This window comes from Vulpes lagopus, chromosome 12 (assembly GCF_018345385.1).
Source record: "Vulpes lagopus strain Blue_001 chromosome 12, ASM1834538v1, whole genome shotgun sequence".
Taxonomy (NCBI): Eukaryota; Metazoa; Chordata; class Mammalia; order Carnivora; family Canidae; genus Vulpes; species Vulpes lagopus.
Genome location: NC_054835.1, coordinates 16,752,327 through 16,773,853, shown reverse-complemented (window position 1 = coordinate 16,773,853; position 21,527 = coordinate 16,752,327). Strand labels below are relative to the sequence as shown.

Genomic DNA, 21,527 nt, shown 5'->3' with positions numbered 1-21,527 from the left:
TGTTTAGTTATCAGCTCATTTCTTTTTTTCTTTTTTAAGATTATTTATTTATTCATGAGAGACACACACAGAGAGAGGCAGAGATAGGCAGAGGGAGAAGCAGGGTCCCTGAAGAGAGCCCGATGCGGGACTCAATCCCAGGACCCCAGGATCATGTCCGAGCCAAAGGCAGATGCTTAGCCACTGAGCCATCCAGGTGCCCCTAATCAGCTAATTTCGAAGTGGTGACCCCTCTATCCCCTCCGTAATGTTCTGTCCACACCATCCTCTGGACCCACCAGACACTGCCTTGCCTCTTGGGGACTTCTAGACATGTCTCAAATCTACTATCACAAGCCCGACAAAGGAACCCAGCCTTATATAGAGCTCGGAATATTCAATGGGCTAATGAATAGCTTTTCTAGCCTTGAAACCTCTGGGGCCTCCTGAAATATTGGGGAATTGAGAGGTGGGAAAGAAGAAAGTTTTTTCCCCTCCCTTATCAGCTATTTCCTAGTCATCTATCTTTCAAGGAATCATAGACTGGACAACTTTGATCCCTGCATATCAAGGTAAGGAAACCAAGATCCAGAGAGTAAAAGCAAGTTAGTGGCAGAGTCAGGGCCTAGACTCATGGTGTGCTCAGTTTACTGCTCTTTCCCTTCTGTTGGGGACCTCAGTAGACATAAATTTTGGGGCAGTCAGGGATTACTTTGATAATTCAATGATTTCATACATGCAGAGTCCTGAGATCAGCCCTGGCCCAGTAAGCACAATATAAGTGTTTGTTACCATCACCTTTATTATCATTCCTCTGCCCATCATTGACAACTACTATCTCCTCCCCTCAGATCCCATCATTTCAGGGGAGAGAAGAACCCTGGGAATATTAACTATGCCAGAATACTCTTCCTAGGCAGCAGGTGAGAAGCTGGTGGGTAGCTTTAGAGGACTAACCATCTGGTTTATTGACTCTAGGTTCCTAGGGTGATTTCTGGACTATAGACCCAAGTCCCAGCAAATCAGACCTTGACTAAAAATTGGGTGTTTTGTCTCTTTCTTTTGGTGAAGGAAAAATGAAAAGGAATCTTCTTCCTTTTTTGCAGGTACCCAGCAGACTGGGTGAGTCTGGCACAGTACCTCCATTGTTCTCTGGCCTGCCCAGGAGCCCCATAGCTCAGTGCAAGCAGCAGCCACAGAGAGTCTACAAGCCCTGTCTGCCTGCCCTTGTCAGGCAACCTGAAGACCCTCTTGAGCAAGGTCTTCAGGAAGACAGGGTACCCAGAATCAGTACCCATATACTTCTCCCATCATTGAGCTGAAAGGAAGATTTCCCATCTGTCTGTTTGAAGGGGCACCAAAGTTATCACTGGAACCCAGTGGGTGACAGCTTCAGCTTACAGCCCCTGGGACTGGGGAGTTCAGCATTGCTGCAGGCCAGCAGCATCTTATTTCTCAGACTCCCAACTTCTGTCCCCTGCCAGACAATAGGAGGAGGGACTGGACAGGTGCATTCTCAGGGACTGCTTTTTCCCACAGGAGGCCTAAAATTTGCCCCCTTCCTCTAAAAACAAATGTAATTGCAAATTTGGGACGGGTCCAGGAGAAGGACTCTGAGAATTGAGACCAAAGTTCCCTTGGTGGGCTGAACCATTTCTTGGTTTCTATTTCATTTCCATGTTGGAGTCTGATTGGGCAAAAAAGAGTGCAGCATTGAATGCTGGCTGCTTAGTGAGGGAGCCCTGTGCATTGGGGAGTTTTTAGCTGGGATTTTGTGTGAACAGTTAGGAATTAATTAGAGCAGCAATCCTCTTGCCCCAAATCTGATTCTAGGATCCTGGTTTTTTTTTTTTTTTTTTTTTCTGAGTCTTTCCAGAGAACATGACCCCTCTTGTCATGATATCCCAGCTGACCTAGACAGTTTTGGGTTTTTTTTTTTTTTCAGCTGGTGGACTTAGGCTGGCTGAAGTGTCTGTACTCCCTTATTCAAGGGTCTTTGTGACCAGGAACATATTTGGCCATCCATTCATTCATTTACTGAAACCACTATTTCAAGGTGCTGGGGTTACAGTGGTGAACAAGAGAGATGGCGGTTTGAATCCTCTTGGAGGGTTCCATTTAGCAGGAGACACAGGCATTGAGTGGTTTACAAAAGCACTGAGTAATCTGAAATACAGGCCTTCCTGGGGAAAGCTTCCTAGCAGAAGTGACATTCAAGTTAAGATGGGAGGGAAGATGAAGAGATATCCAGGCATTTTAGCTAGAAATATCGTCCTATCCAAAAGTTTGGAAAAAGCAAGAGAGCTAGGGGACTGTGCCAGACAAAGCTGAAAGGAAGTAAGGAGCCAGGCCACAGGTCCTTGTGTGCCACCAAGAGGATGTGGGTCTTTATTCTGACAGCAATGGGAAGTGCTCTAGTTGCTGAGGGATGCTGGGAAGGTTTTTCCTCCAACTGCATCATCGTGTGATGATGTCAGCCTCCTGAGTCTGGGACTGCTCAAACCAACTCAGGTTGAGACTCAGGTCAAATGTGACCACTGCACTGCTTTCTTTAGCCACCACGGCCAGAATTTTATTCCTTTCCACTCTCCCTTCATTAGAATACATGTCACATGTGTTGATTTCCTAAGTCAGCTGCTGGCACCAGACTGTTCCTGAGACAGAAGTGATTAGTCCAGGACAGAGTGCAGTGAACTTGGGGAAGGGGAGATAAGGAGTTACAAGGTTTCATGACTAGAACTTGAAAGTGCCTTTTGTAAAATATGGGTGTCCTAGGTCGGTTTGTGGAGAGAAAGCCAGTGGTAGATTGAATCATTCATGTGGGAAGGATGGCGGGGTGGTCCCTTGGTCTTCTGTGATTCTGGTCAGACACCATCTGCTGTTCCTAAGGGTCTGTTCTAGGCCACCCACCCTGCTGCTGCCCAAGGGTCATGACTGAGTACAGGTGTGTACCTAGCTTCTGGGTAGGGGCACCCTTTGTGAAGGTGGCCTAGGCCAGACCACTTCCTCTCTCCACCTCTAAGATTAGAAAGGTGAAATTTCGGGAGGACATCAGAGGCAAAATGATGGGGAAAAGAACAGGAGGTGTGGGTATCCCTGGGTGGCTCAGCAGTTTAGCGCCTGCTTTCAGCCCAGGGTGTGATCCTAAAGTCCTGGGATGGAGTCCCACATTGGGCTCCCTGCATGGAGCCTGCCTCTCCCTCTGCCTGTCTCTGCCTCTTCTCTCTCTGTGTCTCTCATGAATAAATAAAAATCTTAAAAAAAAAAAAAGGAGGTGTGAACTTCCACATGTGCCCCTAACCAAGTAGTGTTCTCAGCACTGTTGACACCTGGGGACAGACATTCTTTGGGAGAGTTCTGCATTTTGCAGGACACTTTAACATCTCTGGCTTTAAAATGTTCCTATACATTAAATTAAATTAAATTAAATTAAATTAAATTAAATTAAATTAAATTCTCCTACATATTTGCAAATACTTCCTGTGGGGCAGTACCAACTGCCCTTCCCTCACTGAGAGACACTGTTACATGTTTATAGGCACCGGATATGCATAGCTGTGCTTTAGGTCCTGAAGCAGGCAAGCTTGGAAACTTGGAAAAAAAAACCCATTGGAGAATATCTTAAAGAAGATTTTGTTCAGTGGGGTGGCTGGTTATTCTTCCCAGATTCCTGCTCTCTCCTGACCCCACACGGAGTTCCTCCTGCCTTCCCTAGCCTCTTTACTCACAATGGTCGCCTGCAGTTCTGTGCAGAATCTAGTGGGCAAAGCTGAGATTTTTTTTTTTAAGATTATTTATTCATGAGAGAGGCAGAGACACAGGCAGAGGGAGAAGTAGGCTCCCTGCAGGGAGCCCGATGTGGGACTCAATCCTGGATCTTGGGATCAAGCCCTGAGCCAAAGGCAGATGCTCAACCACCCAGGCATCCCAAAAGCTGAGGTTTTAGTACAGGCTTTCCAGGCCTCTTGGCTGGACTGTGGCAGGACCACCTCTAGTGGCTGATGTGCTGCTCTGTTGGGCCACCAGATGGCACTCGGGAGCCCCTTCCCCCCCCCCCCCCCCCCCCCCCATCCGCCGCAGGACTGCTGGTGGCTGGAAGTGTCTGCAGAGGGAACTTGCCTTAAAGAGGCCTAGCCCTTAAACAGATATGGCTGCACACCGCAAACTTGCACGTTAACCCCAAAACAAGCTTCTACTGCTGACAAGCACCACTGTTTAGGCTCTGATGCTCCTTTGTCCTCGCCTTCCTGAATGTTGAGCCGCCACCTCTTGGAGCCAATCTCCTTGACAGCCTATCCTCAGCCCCTGTGGCCATTCCTGGGTCTGACAGGGACGGGGGCCAGGTCTGGCTGGTAGCGTCACAGCTCCTGGCAGAGCAGCACAGGGCTGGGGTGCATCTGCAGAACACTGGCTGAAAGAACAAGACGCATGGCCAGTTTCAGGGGAATGGCAGCCACAGGAGAGCAGAGGGCCAGCCTGTGAGCTCTGACCCCAGGTGGGCATGCCTCTGCTGCACTCTGGATCTGATAAGGTTGGAACCACTGAACTTGGTCTCTGTGTTTTTGGGACTCAGAGAATCCTTCAATCTCTTCTGCTGGCCTCTTTCCAAATGCTGACGAGGATGCTGTGGTGAGTAAATCAGGCAGGGGGCTCCACCGCTATTTTTGAGCCCTCTGATCCACTCTGTAGGAAACCTCTCACAATGACCCCTGGCGGGGGGAGGGGGTATGGGTGTGCAATCTGAGCCAAGTTGAGTGAGGGCCGCTTTAGGGGCTTGGCACGAAGATCCTCCTGAAATTGTATTTACCTAGTATAATCTAGGGCAGCTAGTCTGTCCAGGAAGCTGAACTCACTGTGGCCAGTGGCGGGGAGCTAGACTTCCCCCACATGGGAAATGTGTGGGTATGTGTGGGGAGCTTCATGGCTACAGTGAGTTGGATGTCACTGTGCCTTCTCCTGGCCATGGTGTTGAGGGAGGCAGCAAGGGGCGTGAATGCAGTTCTCTGGTTTACATCTTGCCAGGGCTGCAGATATTTATGACTCAAGCTGACACAAAACTTTGGTAGAGAAATAAATAATTGGGGAGGGCTTTGAGTTAATCTGTGCTATCTGTAGATCTCACTGCCTCTGGAAAAGCAAGGAGGCTGGGACAAGACAGGTCGGAAGAGGACCAAGGATAGAACTATCAGGCCAAGACTTCTCCTTGAGATGTGACCCAGCAGAGGCCTAGGGAATTTCTAGGCCCAAGGGGTGAAGGTGCATCTCAGAACAGTAAATACTATTTTCCCGTACCGGTAAAGAAAACAAAGCAAGAATCCAGAAACAGAATACAGTCGTTTGCCTGAGCTACCTGCGTATGCTACAGATTTGAAAACTGAGCTGGGAAAGGCTTGAGATAGGCCCAAGGATAGAAGCAGTAGAGTTCAGTGGGGACTGGAATTCCAGAAACTGTCACAGAATTGATTGCATCCAGCCTGTGTCCATAGTCATCTGCCCTGTTGTGGTAGATGTGGTGTTGAGTACCAGTTCTCATTTTGCTTAACCATTGATGGGCTTGGGGATGGGGTGGGGATGGGGGTGGGGGTGGTTCTGGAATTCCACTGTCTTGCCTTCCTCCTATGGCTCCAATGTCTTTCTCCCTGAGTTTAACTTCATTCTATTCATTCATTTGTTCACTCATCGCAGCCCAATTCAGAGATTATACATGTGGACTCTGGATTCAGCATCTTAGTTCATTCTCAAGTGTCACCAGCTGCTAGCTGGCCAATGCTTACCCTGTCTGCTTCTGGGGAATGGAGAGAAGAGCAGTGCCTATCTCGTTGGCTTATTATGAGGGTTAAGTGAGCAGTGTCCCACACTTAAGAAGCACTCTGCAAACGTCAGCCGTCATTCATCTTACTTATTCAGCCTGTGCTGTTGAATGCCAGCCTGCTGGGCTTTGGGCAGAGAGTCTGGTCTGGGGGCACAATGTGGTTATGGCTGTTTTCGAGTCTACCTGAGCCTCATTCATCCATGGGGCTGAGTGCTGTGGATACCCCAGTGAAAAAAAAAAAGATGCAGTCCCAGCTTTTAAAGAGCAGATCTGGCAGGAAAGGTACAGAGTCTTTTTTTTGAGGGGGGGGGGGCTATCATAGTCTGGTTTTGTTTTGTTTTTAAATATTTTTTTCTTTATTTATTTATGATAGTCACACACACAGAGAGAGAGAGAGGCAGAGACACAGGCAGAGGGAGAAGCAGGCTCCATGCGCCGGGAGCCCGACGTGGGATTCGATCCCGGGTCTCCAGGATCGCGCCCTGGGCCAAAGGCAGGCGCCAAACCACTGCGCCACCCAGGGATCCCCTGGTTTTGGTTTTTGTTTCCTAATTTGAATGTGGAGGCCCTCCACCCCTACATGCACATCCAGTCTCTCTGCACACTGGTGTCCCCTGCCAGCCCCAGCATGGGGAGAGGTGAACGGACATCCTTTCCACCAGCAGTGACCTCCAGGTGATCAAGGAAGCTGGGACTCCCCGGCCTTCCTCTTGTGCACAGTGGAGGTGGGTTGCTCACAGTGAGGATGGAAGAAAAGTGGAGGTACTGAGTTTTGGTTGTAAGCACAGTTACCGTTTTTCCATCTGAGTAAGTGGCTGTGGAAGCAAGAGTTGGTTGTTGGGAAGGCAGTGAGTGAGTAGCAGACCTGGGAATTAAGGGCAAGCCCACTGACCTTCAGGATAGGATATATCTTAAAAAAAAAAAAAAAAGGATAGGATATATCTCCTTCCCGCTCAGCGTCTCATCATTGGCCCAGCACTACGGGCAAGGCGACCAACCCTTAAGTCCCCCTTACATTGGTGGGTGGTTTGGCAGGAGCAGGTAGTCACCAAGGCTGGTAGGGAGCTGAGGACAGCCTATGTGCACAGGCCAGAGGGAGCACTGGCAAAGGTGGAGAGGGTTTGCCCAAAAGCCTGGACAGGGAATGGTTCTTGTGGGCCTGGGTTCTTGCGTTGGGTGCTGATTCAGTGCCTTGGGGGTTCGCAGGCAGATCTGCACTTAGCTGAATCAGGGTACTCTGTCCACAGGAAAGCCCCTCCCCTGCTCTGACAAGACTGGGGTTTGGGCAGAGCACTTAACCTTTGGCAGAATACAGATGAGAATGATTCTTTAACTCCTTCCTTCCTAGAATGTATTGGGTCCCCCCCAAACTCCTCCCTATGCTCAGTGCCAGGAATCTGGAGGCTTCTGTTCCAGTCTCAAATCGCTCTGGTGTTCAAAGGCCCACACACTTGTCTCTAAGCCAAGACTAGAATCAGGCTGTGTGGCGTTACCACCTACTGGATGCTACTAGAAATGGCATCAAGGGCATCTTGAAGTAACTGCCCTTTCCTGGGACGTGTGCACGGGAGATGGGTGTGTGGAGATGGAGGAGGGCTGGGAGGGTTAACTCAGTGCCTCCGTTTTCTCATCTAGAAAACACAGGGAGCTGAGATGGCAATGAGGTTCGCAGGGAGATGATCTTATAAAGCAAAGCACTGGGGTCCTAGGCAGGTGCACCACATTCTCCATTAATTACTACAAGTGTTCCTCCTTACTGCCTCCAAGACTCCTCTCTCTCCCTGTACCCTGTATTGTGTTCTGGAGTGGGAGATCCAGGACAGGATTGGACAGAATGTAGGAAAAAAAGCAAACTGTGGCAATGTTAAGGAGAGCAACTGTAACGTTTTAGCTTGGAAATGCTGAAAATAGCATGTTCAAGCCTTTGTAGATAAAAATGTAAAATGTATGCAAATGTATGTGTCTCACGCAGAGAAACATACATCTGTGGCCTCCTGACAGCACCCGGATGTGGCCATCAGAAAAATCCCTGCAGCATACAGAGGGGGCCCAGGCTGCCTTGGTGGTGGAGGTAGACATTGGGTAGGGGGCAGTTCTGCTGCCTCCCTGGTCCACATTCCCCTTTACCTTTCTTCTGGGTTCCGTGCCTTCTGAGAGTTCCATGTGGGAAGAAGAGAGGCTCTTGGGCCCATCTCCACTCCTCCACTCTCACCATCCTCCCTCTGGTTCCTCTGAGAGCCCATTTGCTTCCTCTCCCATCCTGGCTCTATTTCTGGAGCATCTCATTGGAGATGCACACCCCCCTCTCTGCCAAGCTCCAGGTGCCTGCTTGGTCCTCCCAGTCTTGTGTGCAAGTCAGGGCTGGTGGGAGGGTGACAGCTGAGCAGGGAGGGGCCACAAGAGCCAGAGCCAGAGTCTGAGCCAGGAGAGTTGGGGTGGGGGAGAGCTGAGTGGATTTGAGGAGGGCCCAGTGTTACCTGCAGTTAAAAAACACCCACCATAGCCACCTATAGGGGCTTTCTGCTCACTTACCTTGCACCTCCCAAGGGCTTGCCTGACCTGGTGTGGGTTGGAGGCCTCCACCCAAGCAGCTGCAAGGGGTTGGGTGCAGGCTTCCTTTCAGCATTGTGGGTGAGGAGGGTCTGCAAGAAGAACTAAATTTGCAGTTATTTGGAAGGATGAGGAGCCTAGCCCCCATGTGGGTGGGTCCCAGTGGAGCTGAGTCCCTTGAAGTCTTCTGCTTCCCTTCTCTTGGGTTCAGGAGAGGAGCTTCAGTGCCCCTTGCCCTCTTCCTCCCTCCCCCACAGCCTGTAGCCTGACTCCCCTCCCTCTCAGGTCCTTCAGAGTCCTTGGCCATAGGAGGCCTACAGGACCGAATCTGCAGCAAAGTTGCCTTGGCTTCCCTAGAACCAGCACCCAGGAGATGGGCATAAAGCCCCCCCCCTCACTGTTCTTGGGAGGTCTTACCAGAAACTTTCTTTCTTTTTAAGATTTTATTTATTTATTCAGGAGACACAGAGAGGCTGAGATCATAGGTAGAGGGAGAAGCAGGCTCCCTCCAGGGAGCTGGATGTGGGACTCGATCCTGGCACCCTGACATCACGCCCTGAGCAGAAGGTAGATGCTCAACCACTGAACCACCCAGGCGTCCCAGCAATTTTATTTCTAAAGGTTTTGTTTTCAGAGGCGTCTTGACCCCAGACTTCCCTGAACTTGTATGTGATCATGCCTACAAGGTATGCCTCCTGGGCTGCGACTGTAGATCCCCAGACAAGTCTCTTGGGGAACCCAGTGGAGACCCCGGAGTGTCTCCTGTCTCCCGTTTTTCCTTCACTGCCCCTCCTGGACCCCCCAGCCCCCTGCCTCTCTCCAGCCTCCGCCTTCGGGTGTGTAGGGCAGAACCGCCCGGCTTTTAGGTCAAGGGTGTTTAAAGAGACGAGGTTGTTAAGGTTTGGAAGGAAAGAGTGGCCCAGCGGCCAAGGCTTTCCTCGGGCGGGCAGGACCTTAACCCCGTCAGCGCCGCCCCCCAGGCTTGCCTAGGGGAGGGGCCTGACGGCTGCACCGGCCCCAGCAACTGCGCTTAGAGATCCTGGGGCGGCAGGTGATGTCACCCCTGCGGGGCCCGTAGGTCTCCCCGCGGCACTTAGTCTGCGGGTTGCCAGAATTCGGCTGAGCCCAGCGAGGGGAGGAAGAGGAGCCTGCGCCTGCGCCTGCGCCGCGCCGGGAGCCCCCCGCGGGACCACCACTCCGCCAGCGGCTAGAGCCCGTCTCGCCCCGGCGTCCGAAGGGACCGGGGCTGCCCCCCACCCCCGCGAGGGTCTGGCGGCGCGCGGCGGGGGAGGGGGCGCGGAGGCTCGCGCGGATTGGTGGCGGCCCCCGCCCCCGCCCCCGCCCCCGCCCCCGCCCCCGGCCGCCGCGCAGCCCCGGGAAGTTGCTAGTCTGCGGGCGGGCTGCGGGGCCGCGGCTCCGGGATCCGCAGCGGGGCCGGCCGCGGCCGCAGCATCCGGAAGGGCTCCCAGGGGCGCCCGCCCGCCCTCGCCCGCCCTCGCTCCCGCGCCCGCGCCCGCGCCCGCGCCGCAGCCCCGGCTCGCTCCTCCCAGCTACCTGTTTGCCTGCCTCCCCTCGCCTCCAGCCCGCGCCCGGCAACTTCGGCCTCCCGGGCCGACCGCCCCTCCTGGCGCCCCGCCGGCCCGCCCGCGGCCCGAGCCCTCCCTCCTTTGTTGTGCGATGAGGGTCGGGTTTCCGATCTGACGGAGCCGCCGCCGCCGCCGCCGCCGCCGCCGCCGCGCGGAGCCGCGGGCATGGAGCCGCTCAGCCACCGGGGCCTGCCGCGCCTCTCCTGGATCGACACCCTCTACAGCAGTACGTGCGCGCTCGGGCCGGGGAGGCCGGGCGGGGAGGGGCCGCGGCGCCCCGACGGCCCCGGGGCGCGGGGCTGCGGGCGGAGGGCGCGGGAGGTGCGGGGCACACGGGGGTCCCCCGCTCTGCCGCAGACGGGGTCCCCGGAGGACTTCCAGCGGGCGGGGGGCCGGGAGAGCTGTGTCACCCCGTTCCCACCTGTTGTGTAACCGAGCACTCCCCAGCCCTCAGGAAGGAGAGCCCTTGTAGGGTGCTCCCTGCGCTTCCCGACTGACCGCTTTCTGTCCACGCTGCAGCTGAAAGGCCTTTTTGGCCAAGTCCTTGGCCCCCGAGTTTGTCGCCTCAGGGACATCCTGGGGCCATTGTGTGTTTTAGGGTGGAGGTGGGGTCGGGTGGGAGGGACCGTAGGCGCAGATCTCCGCGGGGGCCGTTTGGATTGAAGGAGCTGGAAACCTCCGGCTCAGCAGCCTTTCCTGCCAGCCTCATCACCACCCCCACCCTCACCACCCCCCAAAAAAGAAAAAAGAAAACAACAACAACAAAAAACCCCTCGGCTTCTCCACCCCCTCGCTCCCAAATCTGCCTCAATCATGTGATTGCTCTTGCACTGCCGCTGGGGATGTGTAACTGATCACTCACTCGTACATTCCAGGGGCTCCTTCCAGGCGGCAAGCACCCCCACCATACACCCTTCCTCTCTTAGGTGACTCTAGCCCTGCACTTCTCTCTACCTCTCCCTTGAAACACCTTCCCCAAAGCTTTCAGGGGAGTAGGAAGAGGGTCCTGGCCCCTGAAGGAGCTAGTAAGTGGATTTTGCCCTCTGAGCACTTTGGTGGGACCCTCCCAGTCTCTTGCTGTGTCTCCTAGCCCAGAGTCCTGGGGCAGGGGGTAGGGGTTGGGGAGGCAGGTGGTGCCAAGTTCAGTTTCTGGACACTGGATGCCATGGGACAAGGACATTTTTAAGGGTTAAGCTGGCTCAGATTCCTTGGTGACAGTTATATGGGGGAGAACAGGAATGAACAAGGATGGTGCTTTGAACCCCAAGGTCTTGCCCTGGAGGCTCCTCAGTGCTCAGCATCCAGCCTCTGACCTCTATATCCCCTTGGGTGCCTCTCATTCCCTATACCTACTTCTCTTCCCTCTTCTCCCTCCTCCTCCACTTCTGTTCCTCCCCCCCCCCCCCCCACTCCCAGCTCCCCTTGTGATGGTTCATTCCGCTTTGGTTTTTCAACATCAAAGGGGCAAAGCCGGATCCCCTGGGTATCAGTCTTGCACCAAGCCCAGCCACTCCATCTGCTCCTTCTCCCACAGAGGCCAGCAACGTTGGGTGAAGGTCAGGGCCCATGGCTGTATGGCGTGTGTGTGCACACATGTGTCTGCGTGAATAGAGGCATACATCTGTTCAGAGCCCTGCTGCAGATCAGCCCCTGACCTGAAGGAAGGATTAGTGACCTCTTAGCTGCGCTCTTGCAAATAACAGTAATAACAATGCCTCATATTCACATGCTACTTATGTTCCTGAATATTTTCTGGCTCTTTGGGAAACCCAGTAGTGGTTTCCGTATTTCTCAAAACATAGAATCCCATGGAAATCTCTGTCTAGTTTTCTCTCTGTTGCCCTGACGAAGACTCCCCAACGTAATTCTTTCCAAGTTTTCCTATCGCTCCCTCCCCCCCACCTCTTGGAGTAGGGAAGTAAAATTGTCTGAGGTCTCCTTGAAAATTTCTGCCCAGAGGAAGATGGGACCTGAAAAGAGAATTAGACTGAGACCTTCTTTGGGAGTACCTGTTAACCAACCCTGAGTGAAGCAAGCTAGCATCTGAGCTGTCTTGTCTGCTGCTGCTGCTGCTGCTGCTGCCCTGGCCCCTGGGCTTCTAGGAGCCTGGATGGGGGGGTGGGAGAGGCGCTGACTTGGCAGCAATGTGAGGAGTCCTTGCCTCCCTCCTTCCTCAGAATGGCTTATTTGAGAGCCGTAGAATGAGGCTTCCTGGGGAGGTGCTGTGCAGTCATGTTTGGGCTGTTAGCCATGAAGTTTCCTCTTGACAAGAGACTAAATTAAAACAAATACCCGGGCTGTCATTTGCCTGGCAGCCTGGTTTCGTGGCTCCCAGAGGAAGTTCCTCTGGCTCTCAGCTGTTTGCTTACAAGGCTTACTGGGGTGGCAAGTCCCCACAAAAGCTAAGTCCAGCAGGAGTAGTAAAGTGGATGCCTCCAGGGCACAGGGTGGCCCGCATATGTCTTAGATATGGGAATGACCCAGTGATAGAGGCCCTTCCTAAGTGCTGCTCCTGGTAGCAGTGATAATAGTATATCCTAAGGATCCAGTATATGCCAGGCATGATGCTGGGCTGTCTCCATCCATCCTCTCCAGACCACACGACTATGCAAGATATGTAGTCTTATCTCCATTTAGCAGGAAGAGAGATGTGGTAAGCTCAAATCCTTATCCAAAGTAACTGATAAGTGACAAAGCTAGAATTCAGTTCATACCCTATGTTGGTAAGGAAGACTCTGAGTGTCACCTAGATATGTCTGAGCTTCCTCAAGGCCTTGGAATGTCATGGAATGGGGAGCATCTGTCTCTTTGGTCCTCTGTGTTCTTGAAATGGTCCAGCAGGATAAGTGGCCTCAATGATTCTGAGCCCATCCTGTCCATGGGTCTCTTGTAGGAACTTGGGGCTGGTCCTGGAGCCAAGGCAGGGGTGTTTGAGGCTCTGAACTCACTGAGGTTGGTGATTTTCTACTCTTAAGGTGCCAGACTGCCAGCCAGCCCCTCCTCTGACTGACTTCTTGCCTTTGGAGTTGTCAGCTCATTCCTTCTGGCTTCAGCATCTATGCCAGGAGGAGTGTGTGTATTTTCATTGCAAGCTGATGGTCATTTGATAATGAGTAGGCAGCAGACCCCCCTTTTCCTCCTGTGGTAGAAGTCCTGAAGGGCTACTGTGATGGCGATTTGTCTGACCCAAGGAGATGGGTTGACTCCCAGCTACCAGTTAATATAGGACTGATTGGAGCAGGGTCTTTGCTTCTGATAAGCTGGAGTGGCAGATGAGGTTTCCAGCCATCCTACTTCTTGTCTCTCTACCACTCATTTTCCTACGTTCATGTAATAAATCAGCTTTGCCCTTCAGTGCCTTGCCTTGACCCTCTCCCCAGCGCTGGTGTGATTCTTTCCATAAAGGTCTATGTTCTTCATTTTATCTTCCCCGTGTCTTTGTCTCATCACCTTCTCCACTAAACACCACTTTCTCTTGGTTCTCTTCTATACCATGGGGTTAGGTTAGATTATATTAAGCTCTGTGGAATAGCAAAATGGGAGGTGCTCTGAGCCTGTCCCTCTGAGTGGATACCACCCTCCACACATATCTGAACTGAGAAATGTATATACCCCAGGCAGGCAATAATTTGGTACTTCTTCAAATGTAAAGTCTTTCTTCTTTTATGCCAGGAAACATTTCCAAGGGATATTTCAGTTGCTCGTGATATTTACATGTCCTTTATAGACTCAGTACCCTCTCCAAGAGCCAGGAAAGCATTTGGGGCTGTAGGGATACAAATCCATCTCCAGATCATCATGAACCAGCCTCAGTTTCCCATCTTATTCCTATATTGGCCACACCAAGGGCCAGGCAGACTGTGGGTCTGATCAGAGCAGCTGTCTCACCCAGGCCGCATCAGACCACCCCAGATGTACTGGTAGACACCTGCACCTGCAGATGGATGCTTTCTTATCCTCTGAAAAGCCCCAGCATTCATTCATTTTTTTAACACCAGCCGATTATTGTCATGGCTGCTGGAGTCTCAGAGGTGGGGCTGATGGGGGAAGAAGTCATCTACTCAGAGAAAATTTTTGTTATTGTGATTGTTGCTGTTGTTCTTTAGGAAACAGAAGAAATGACAGGAACATTTGTGAAGAATTAGCTAAGTGGGTAGAAGACAGAGGAATAGTGAGAAAACCCATCCTGCCTCACTCTTGCAGGTGGGATGGAAGACTTGGGCTGTTCCCTGAGGTGTGGTCTGATTCCTGGGTACCCTGTGCATACCCCTCTGTAATGCCAGGCCATGACGTCTCTTGTAGATCCCATATGGATTAATTAATGTTTATAAGGTGTTTTGAAGGTGAGGAGCGCTACGGGACTGCTGCTCAGCTGTCCAGCTCATCATGGTCCTCATCACAAACAGGGGTCCGTGAAAGGTTTGCTGATGCATAGAAAGGGCCATAAAGGCGGTGAGGGTGTTGGCTGGTGCAGAGTGCTGGACGTGGTCCTTAGGTGGTGCCTTGGCCAGCTCCTCATTCCTAATAAGCCTTCAGTAATTTTTGGTAGCATAAGAGGGAAAAGAAGACTGGGTCCTTGGCTCCTTTAACTCCTTACTCCACCAGAAATCCCAGAAACCCATTCATTGGCCCATTCACAAGTTTCCAGCTGTGTGGATTTGGTAATTGTAGCATTTGTAGTGGAGTCAGAGACCCCCCAAGGGAGTCCCATGCGCTGCTAGGGCTTGTGATTGTGCAATTGGAAGACTTTACTGCCAGGGTTGGTGCTGCAGCTGTTTGGCTCAGCTTGAGCCCGGTAGGGGCAAACCAGGAACTAGGCAGCTTCACAATTGGCCTCACAGTCAACTCCACGTCCTTCCTTCTTTGCTTCTGCCAGGCCCCTGGCTCTGATAGGTAGAGGCAATCCATGGAGCTCCAGTACCCATCACATTCTACCTACAGGCTTTTAGCACTTTCCACTGAGCACCAGTAGGAAGAGCTCACCCGTCTCCAGAGCAGGATAGGAGAGGTGGATTTTGATTTGTGGCCTGAGTCTGCCTTAGTTTGCATTTCTTTGGGCAAGAAAGGCTCAGTTGGAGCCATGGATACTCCTGACTGGCAGTAGGAGTGTCCCACTTGTTCCTGCAGCTTGAAGGGAACCTGTCCAGACCCTGTAAATGGGAAGGAAGAAATCAGGGCAATAGGCAGACTATAGAAATGTCCCCATATGGGGATTGGGACTAGATGCCCAGTCCAAACCCCTGCCCAAGGCATTTGGTAAAGAGCTTTTCAAGGTGGAGCCAACTGGAACCATGACTGAATGGATGACGAATAGATGTTTTCTATCTTCTCTTCTGCCCTTTCTTCCCTGGCACACACCAGAATGAAAAATGAATGTGGGTTTAGTAGCCATGTAGAAACTACCAGGGTCAGTGTGGTCTTCAGGAGATGGGGCAGGTGGGGTGGGCTCTGTGATGGCCTAATTTGTCAAGTGCCATTTTTCTCCTTTCTCCACCCTTACTTCTGAAGCCTGCATGTCCCTCCCTCTAGACCGTAGGCAGACATGAGGATGTGGTCAGGCATTTTGCATAAGGTGAGCAGGGTCTCCAGAAAGGGATGAGTGCCTAGAAGGCCTTGAGTGGGCCAGTGGTGCTGGAGCTCAGAGTCCTTGTCACTCTGGGCAACATGGCCTTTTGCCTCACTGATGTGTCGGCAGAGCCAGTGCTGCCTAGAAAAGCCCCATATTGGCTGGGGATCTGTGGGTTTACTCGGGGCTGTTGGGAAAGGATGTGTCCATAATTGCCTTCATGGGATTGAAGGGCTGATCCTATTAATACTCGGGCTAACCCCTTCCTCCTGGGCATTGCCTCCTGGCTAGCAGCAAGGGTTTAATGAACCAAGATTATGGAGACCAAAGATTTTTGTGTAATTTTTTTTTAAGATTTTATTTATTTATTCATGAGAGAGAGAGAGAGAGAGAGAGAGAGAAACAGGCAGAGGGAGAAGCAGGCTCCATGCAGGGAGCTGGACGTGGGACTCGATCCCAGGTCTCCAGGATCACACCCTGGGCCGAAGGCGGCGCTAAACCACTGAGCCACCCAGGCTGCCCAGATTTTGTGTAATTAAGTCCAGTTCTTTATCTTTTCTCCACAGCAACAATTTATTTCCTCATTTGTGGTTGCCTTGTTCAGCTGCAAATTACCCTGGGCCTAAAGAGCCTAGGGGCTGTCTTTGTGAATGAGTTTCTCCTTTGAAGGTGAAATTTTAGGTGAAAAATCCTTTTCTGGGAATTCTGGAGTCAGAGTGGCAGTGCGTTCCATATGATGGCACACCTTGGAGTTGCATGATGGGAACCTCTTTGGGAAATGTGTCTGGGTGCCTCAAAGGTACATAGAAACCTCACCCTTGGGTCTCTCACTGGGCCCAGTAAAAAGAAAGCTTGTCAGTCCTGCTGGGTGTGTAGAAATTAGTTTTTCCATTTGGTTTGGGAAGAATGGACATGACCTATAACCAGCCCTACTATGTGCCAGATGCTGTGCTGTGCTATACACTTTCCTTATTTTATCCTAACACCCCAACAAAGTACCTGTTACTATCCCCCTGTTTTATAGAGATGAGAGAACAGGGAAGTTAGGTTATTGGCAAAGGTCTCCAGTTTGAACTGGATCAGATTTCAGATTGCTCGGACTCTCTGTGTAGCTTCCAACAGCAATAATGGTTTATAGCCAATCCTGTTGAGTACCTACAACGTATCAACACTGTCCTGGGCACCTACCCTGTTTTATCACCAATCCTCATTAGGCCCTACTTTGTGAGGCAGGAGTTATTATCTCTACTTTATAGAAAGGAAAGAAACAAGCCCAGGGAAGTTAAGTAATTAATTCAAGGTTCTAGAGCTAGAGCACAAGCCAGGCTTTGAACATGAGGTTGGCTGGATTCGAAACTTGCTTTCTCCCACACGCTTTGCCTCTCATAGCCGGGTCAGTGAAGGTCCCTTGGCAGCTGGGGGTTCATGGAAGTTGATTGATCTGTTCACCTCTCTAGCTAAAATGACAACTGTAAAAACTGTCTTGGCTCCCCCATGGTGTTCAAGGAGCTCTCGGCCTACAGGTGGCCTGTAGGTACCTACTAACTGGACTACCTCTTCCTAAGGAGTGATCCCAAGGAGATCTCCCCATAGGCACTTGGAGAGTGAGATTACCTTCTCCCTGGGATTATTGGCCAGAAACACTGATGGTTAACAACAACAAAACAAGTTTTAAGGGAAAGAGAGAAAATAGGCTTTGGGGGGTAGAAATGAGGTACAGCTAGTGCCCAGTTTCTAGAGCAGAGGAAGGCGAGAGGCAAGGAGATGGGGACTGGAGGAGGGGACTTGGCACAGCCAAGGCGTGCTGGTCTCACTCTTCGGCCTTTTAAAATTCACCTCCACAGTTTCCAGAGGAGAATAAAGGGCCCTCAGCCCTAAATCAGGCCACTGCACACCAAGGTCCTTTGCCCAGGGCCAGTTGTGCTGCAGTTCCAGGTTCTGCTTTTGAACTCGCGCAGGCACAGCATGCTAATGATGGGGTGGTTCCATACAGCCCCTCCAGCCCCTCTCCCCATCCCCTCAAGGGCCCCAGAGCCCAGAGCCCCCTGCCAAGGGGTCATTCTGCTAGGGCTGGGTATGGCCTGTACCCTGCATTGTTCACCTTAGCAGACCCCTCTTTCAAGATCGTTGAAGAAAGGGTTTGTGTGTGCTAAGTGTTCTGGATGTGATAAAACAGAGGATTGCCTTCCCTGAGCTGAGAACCAAAGCCTGAAGGTGTAAGTGGGGAGGAGAGAGGGCCATTCCACAACTCCATTCTCTTCCTTTCCCTTCCCTGCCTGAAAATTCACTGGCAGTGTACTTCCCTCACTGAGTCTGCAGGCATTTTTAGGAATTCCTGTTGAGTTGGGTGTGGGACCCATGACCCTCCCCTCCCATGCTACTGCCCTCCCTGTGGTTCCAGGATGCAGTCAGACCAGGGGTTCGGCCTTGACCGGGTCTAGCCTCTAGGTGCCACCCTGTGGTGCTCTCTATCCCACCCCCCTCCCTGCACCCCTCATCCTCACCCCCAGCCGTCTCCTGTTCTTCTTGCCCTTCCCCCCCAGCCTTTCAAGGGAAGAGATACCACTAAGGGAAGACTGCTGAAATGGGGCTGCCCAAGCCAAAGAATTGAGAGGGCTGGGAGAGCATGTCCTGGTGATGGGGATCCTGTCCCTCCAAAAAGGACATGGCTCCACTCTAGTGCTTCTCCACAATTCTTTTTGTGCAGGTTGAAATGATGCCTCATTGCAAAGTGCCCAAATCCTCCTTCACCTGAGCAGGGCTGGGGAGTGCCCGTTTCATGACCTGCTGCAGTAGCTACTACTACTGTCAGCTCTGTGTCATGAGACAGGAGCCAGAGAGCTAAGGTGGGGACCTCCAGTGTATAGCATTAAGGGCCTGCTCACAGGTAGCCTGGTCAAAGGAGTTAGCTCCTCACCATTGAAATTAACTTAGCAGTGGCTGGGAGATTAAGCTAGATGAATGACTTGCTAACTCTTACAACCTAAACATAATACATATATTTTATGTTATAAACCAGTAGATACACAAAGTAAAACAAAAGTTTCATTGGACTGTACTTAACTTTTCTATAATATTTGCAATGCACTTATATTTTTATACTCTTCTATTCCATGCCATTTCATTGCATTCAAAGCAAACCCAGAAAGTGCTGGTCATGACCCGCTACATTGATTTCATGACCTATAGTATGAAAACAGCAGACAAGATGATCTCAAAAGGGCTTTTATAAACTGTAAGGAATAATAATTTACTGAACTATGGTCATTTATATACCTGTGTTGTGGTTTTTGCCAGATTCACACAGTTTTATTCCTATGGACTTAATGTTTTTCTTCTATTTGATTCAGTTTAAAATATAACTTACTTAGAAAGGGAACTAGTGGAAAATCTGTACCACTTGGAATAAACCAAAAGTTACCTTACAAATAAATGCACTAAAAATTAAACAGTGTTATTAATTCTAATTATGCACTGTTGCCCTTGGAAGGATCTAGATCTGAACCTCCTGTGTCCTTGTTTAAAGAAAAAGGAATAGAAGATACAGGGATGTTAAAGACATACTGGCATCAAACAGAGTCTTTCTTCTTCACTAACAGGGAGATTGAAAGGAATCAAGATGGGAATAATTTTCTCAACATGTGCCTGAGTGTGCTTTAATGCAGTGTGGCTAGCAAGTAGGTGCTAATCAAAGGGCCCTTCTATGTTGACATTCTCTACTTCTGTCTACCCAGGACCCCTATTTCCTGTGGTGGGAGAGGAGAGGAGAGAAGATGGTTTTCTCCTAGGGACAAATATACTAGAGCAGAGTCTCAAACTCTGCTGTGTATTTGAATCGCCTGGGGATCTTGTTAAGATGCAGATTCTCATCTGCATCTTAACAGATCTGAGGCCCAAGGTTCTGCATTCTAGCAAGCTCCCAGGTAATGCCAGTGCTACTGAACAGTCTGGGGATCACAGTTTGAGTAGCATAACTCCAGGGTCCTTTATTCCCATCCCTAGGAAGATGACTACAGACCATGAACCAAGTCAGACTGTAACTGGATTCTAGACAGGTGAAGAGCCACCCATGACACATACCTCTTTTGAGCTCACTTTTCAACAAAAGCAAAAAGAACAAAGCAGTTGATTGGATATCTAGTGGGTACCAGACGTGGGCTAGTATTCTCACATTCATGATCTCATTAAACAGTAAACCTGTGAAAGGTTGTTACCCCCATGCTAAGGATGAGAAGAGAGAATGGCCATTGTGGTTGGCCTCTGCTGGGGATTTCTGGCATGGCAGGCACACCAGACCTCTGTGTTCACCCCTTCCCTGAGTGGCAGAAATTCAGGCATCTGCCTTTTTGAGTGCCTCTGTCTAGACAACACTGGTATCCTCCCTACCTCCTTTCCCCTGCAGGGCAAACGCCAGTGTTAATGGAGCAAAATGCCTTTGTTGTTCATTTTCTAGTGCATGATTGAGAGGGTTAATGAGGGACCAGCTGGTGTGCCGCTCAGCCATGTGGAACCACCATTTCCCCTTGATTTAGGTGGGCAAACATTTGCAGACCCCATGGCAGCTCCTGACTAAATGTTCCCCTTTTGGGCCTGGATGGTGCCTACCTAGATGTCAATGGGCATTGTGTGCCATCTTTGGTTGTAGAAACTTTAGAGGCCAAAAGCAGGAGCTGATTCTGTCTCCTCCCTGGAAAGGAAGGATGGGACACAAATTTGATGTCTGAATGCCGTTTCTGGCCTGGGAACCCTGTCCTGGCTGATCACTGCCACCACAGCCAGGGCCCTTGCAGCAGATGGCTGAGCACCTGGAAGCCCCTTTTCTTTTTCTTTTTTTTTTTTTTTACTTTTTTATTTTTTTAAAGCTTTTATTTATTTATTCATGACAGCAGAGAGAGAGAGAGAGAGAGAGAGAGGGAGAAGCAGAGACACAGGCAGAGAGAGAAGCAGGCTCCATGCAGGGAGCCTGACGTGGGACTTGATTCCGGGTTTCCAGGATCACACCCCGGGCCGAAGGCGGCGCTAAACCACTGGGCCACCGGGGCTCCCTGGAAGCCCCTTTTCTGATGCTTCCTGATGCCACCCCACCTTTCCCTGTAGCTGGAGTTATGGTAAACCCACTTCCATCTGCCACTCCTTTGCCCAGAAACCTTCCATGGGGCCACATTTTATTTCCAGATGAGATCCAAACTGCCTTCAAGGTCCTCCATGTTAGGGGATCCTCACACTTTCCATTCAGGTTTCCCAGCATCCTGCAGCCAACCTCCATGCTCTGTTGAACTCCCATCCAACCTCAAACCTCAGCTTGATGCCCACCAGCTCTAGGAAGCCTCCCATGCCTGATTGTAGCGCTCGCCTGGTTGAGGGCCCCAGCTCAGAGCTCTTGCTTGCTCTGGGCCCCATCACGGAGCACTTTCTTACCTGTTGTTCTGTAGTGTTTTCCTATATAGTGTTTCCAGTCTGTTGTCATTTCTTCTCTGTCAGACTCTACACTCCCTAGAGACATGAAGAAAAATAACAAAGGCTGCCATTTATAGAGTGCCAGACACTGTCCTTAAGCACTTTACAAACAATGTTCCATTTAAGCTTCAACCTCCTGTGGAGGTCGCAACTATTTTTATCCAGTTTTTATAGATGAGGAAACTTTAAAAAAGGATTCTAGAGACATTAAACAGCTTTCTTATAAAGGGCTGAGCTGGACTCTAAACCCGGATGTATGTCAATTCCCCCAGCCTGTGGTCTGCACCAGAAAGGCCCAAGTGCCAGGGCCCTCTGAATGAGAAATGTATGTTTGAAAAACTCCTCTGCATGCCTCTTCCAGTTTGGGGACCGGCTCTTAACCACCACGTGCTTCTCCTGTTCCCACATACCCAGCTGTGCCCTAACCACGTGGTAGCTTGGAAATGCTTGGTGATGTTTGGTGTTTGGTGGAGAGGGTATAAAGAAACAGAGTGTTCTGAGGGGCCCAGGTCCATCATACAAGGACCACCTAAGAGAATCATGGAGCAGGAGAGATGCAAGGAGGCAGTAGGGCTGG

At 51.0% G+C, this 21,527-nt stretch overlaps 1 protein-coding gene across 4 annotated transcripts in view; it reads left to right on the top strand.

Annotated features, from left to right (window-relative positions):
* ABR (ABR activator of RhoGEF and GTPase) overlaps nucleotides 1–21,527 on the top strand; it is a 187,612-nt gene that overhangs the window by 38,859 nt on the left and 127,226 nt on the right. Inside the window, exon 1 of one of the 4 annotated variants that reach the window (XM_041723788.1) lies at nucleotides 4,186–4,608. The exons of 2 other annotated variants lie outside the window; for them this stretch is intronic. Coding sequence is in view for 1 of the 2 variants with exons in the window: in XM_041723786.1 (XP_041579720.1) it covers nucleotides 10,093–10,153 (61 nt within the window). In the remaining variant the exon portion in view is untranslated. Of the gene's footprint in view, nucleotides 1–4,185; nucleotides 4,609–9,844; nucleotides 10,154–21,527 lie in introns of those variants that run through there. One more of the 4 variants, XM_041723786.1, reaches the window with a different exon arrangement.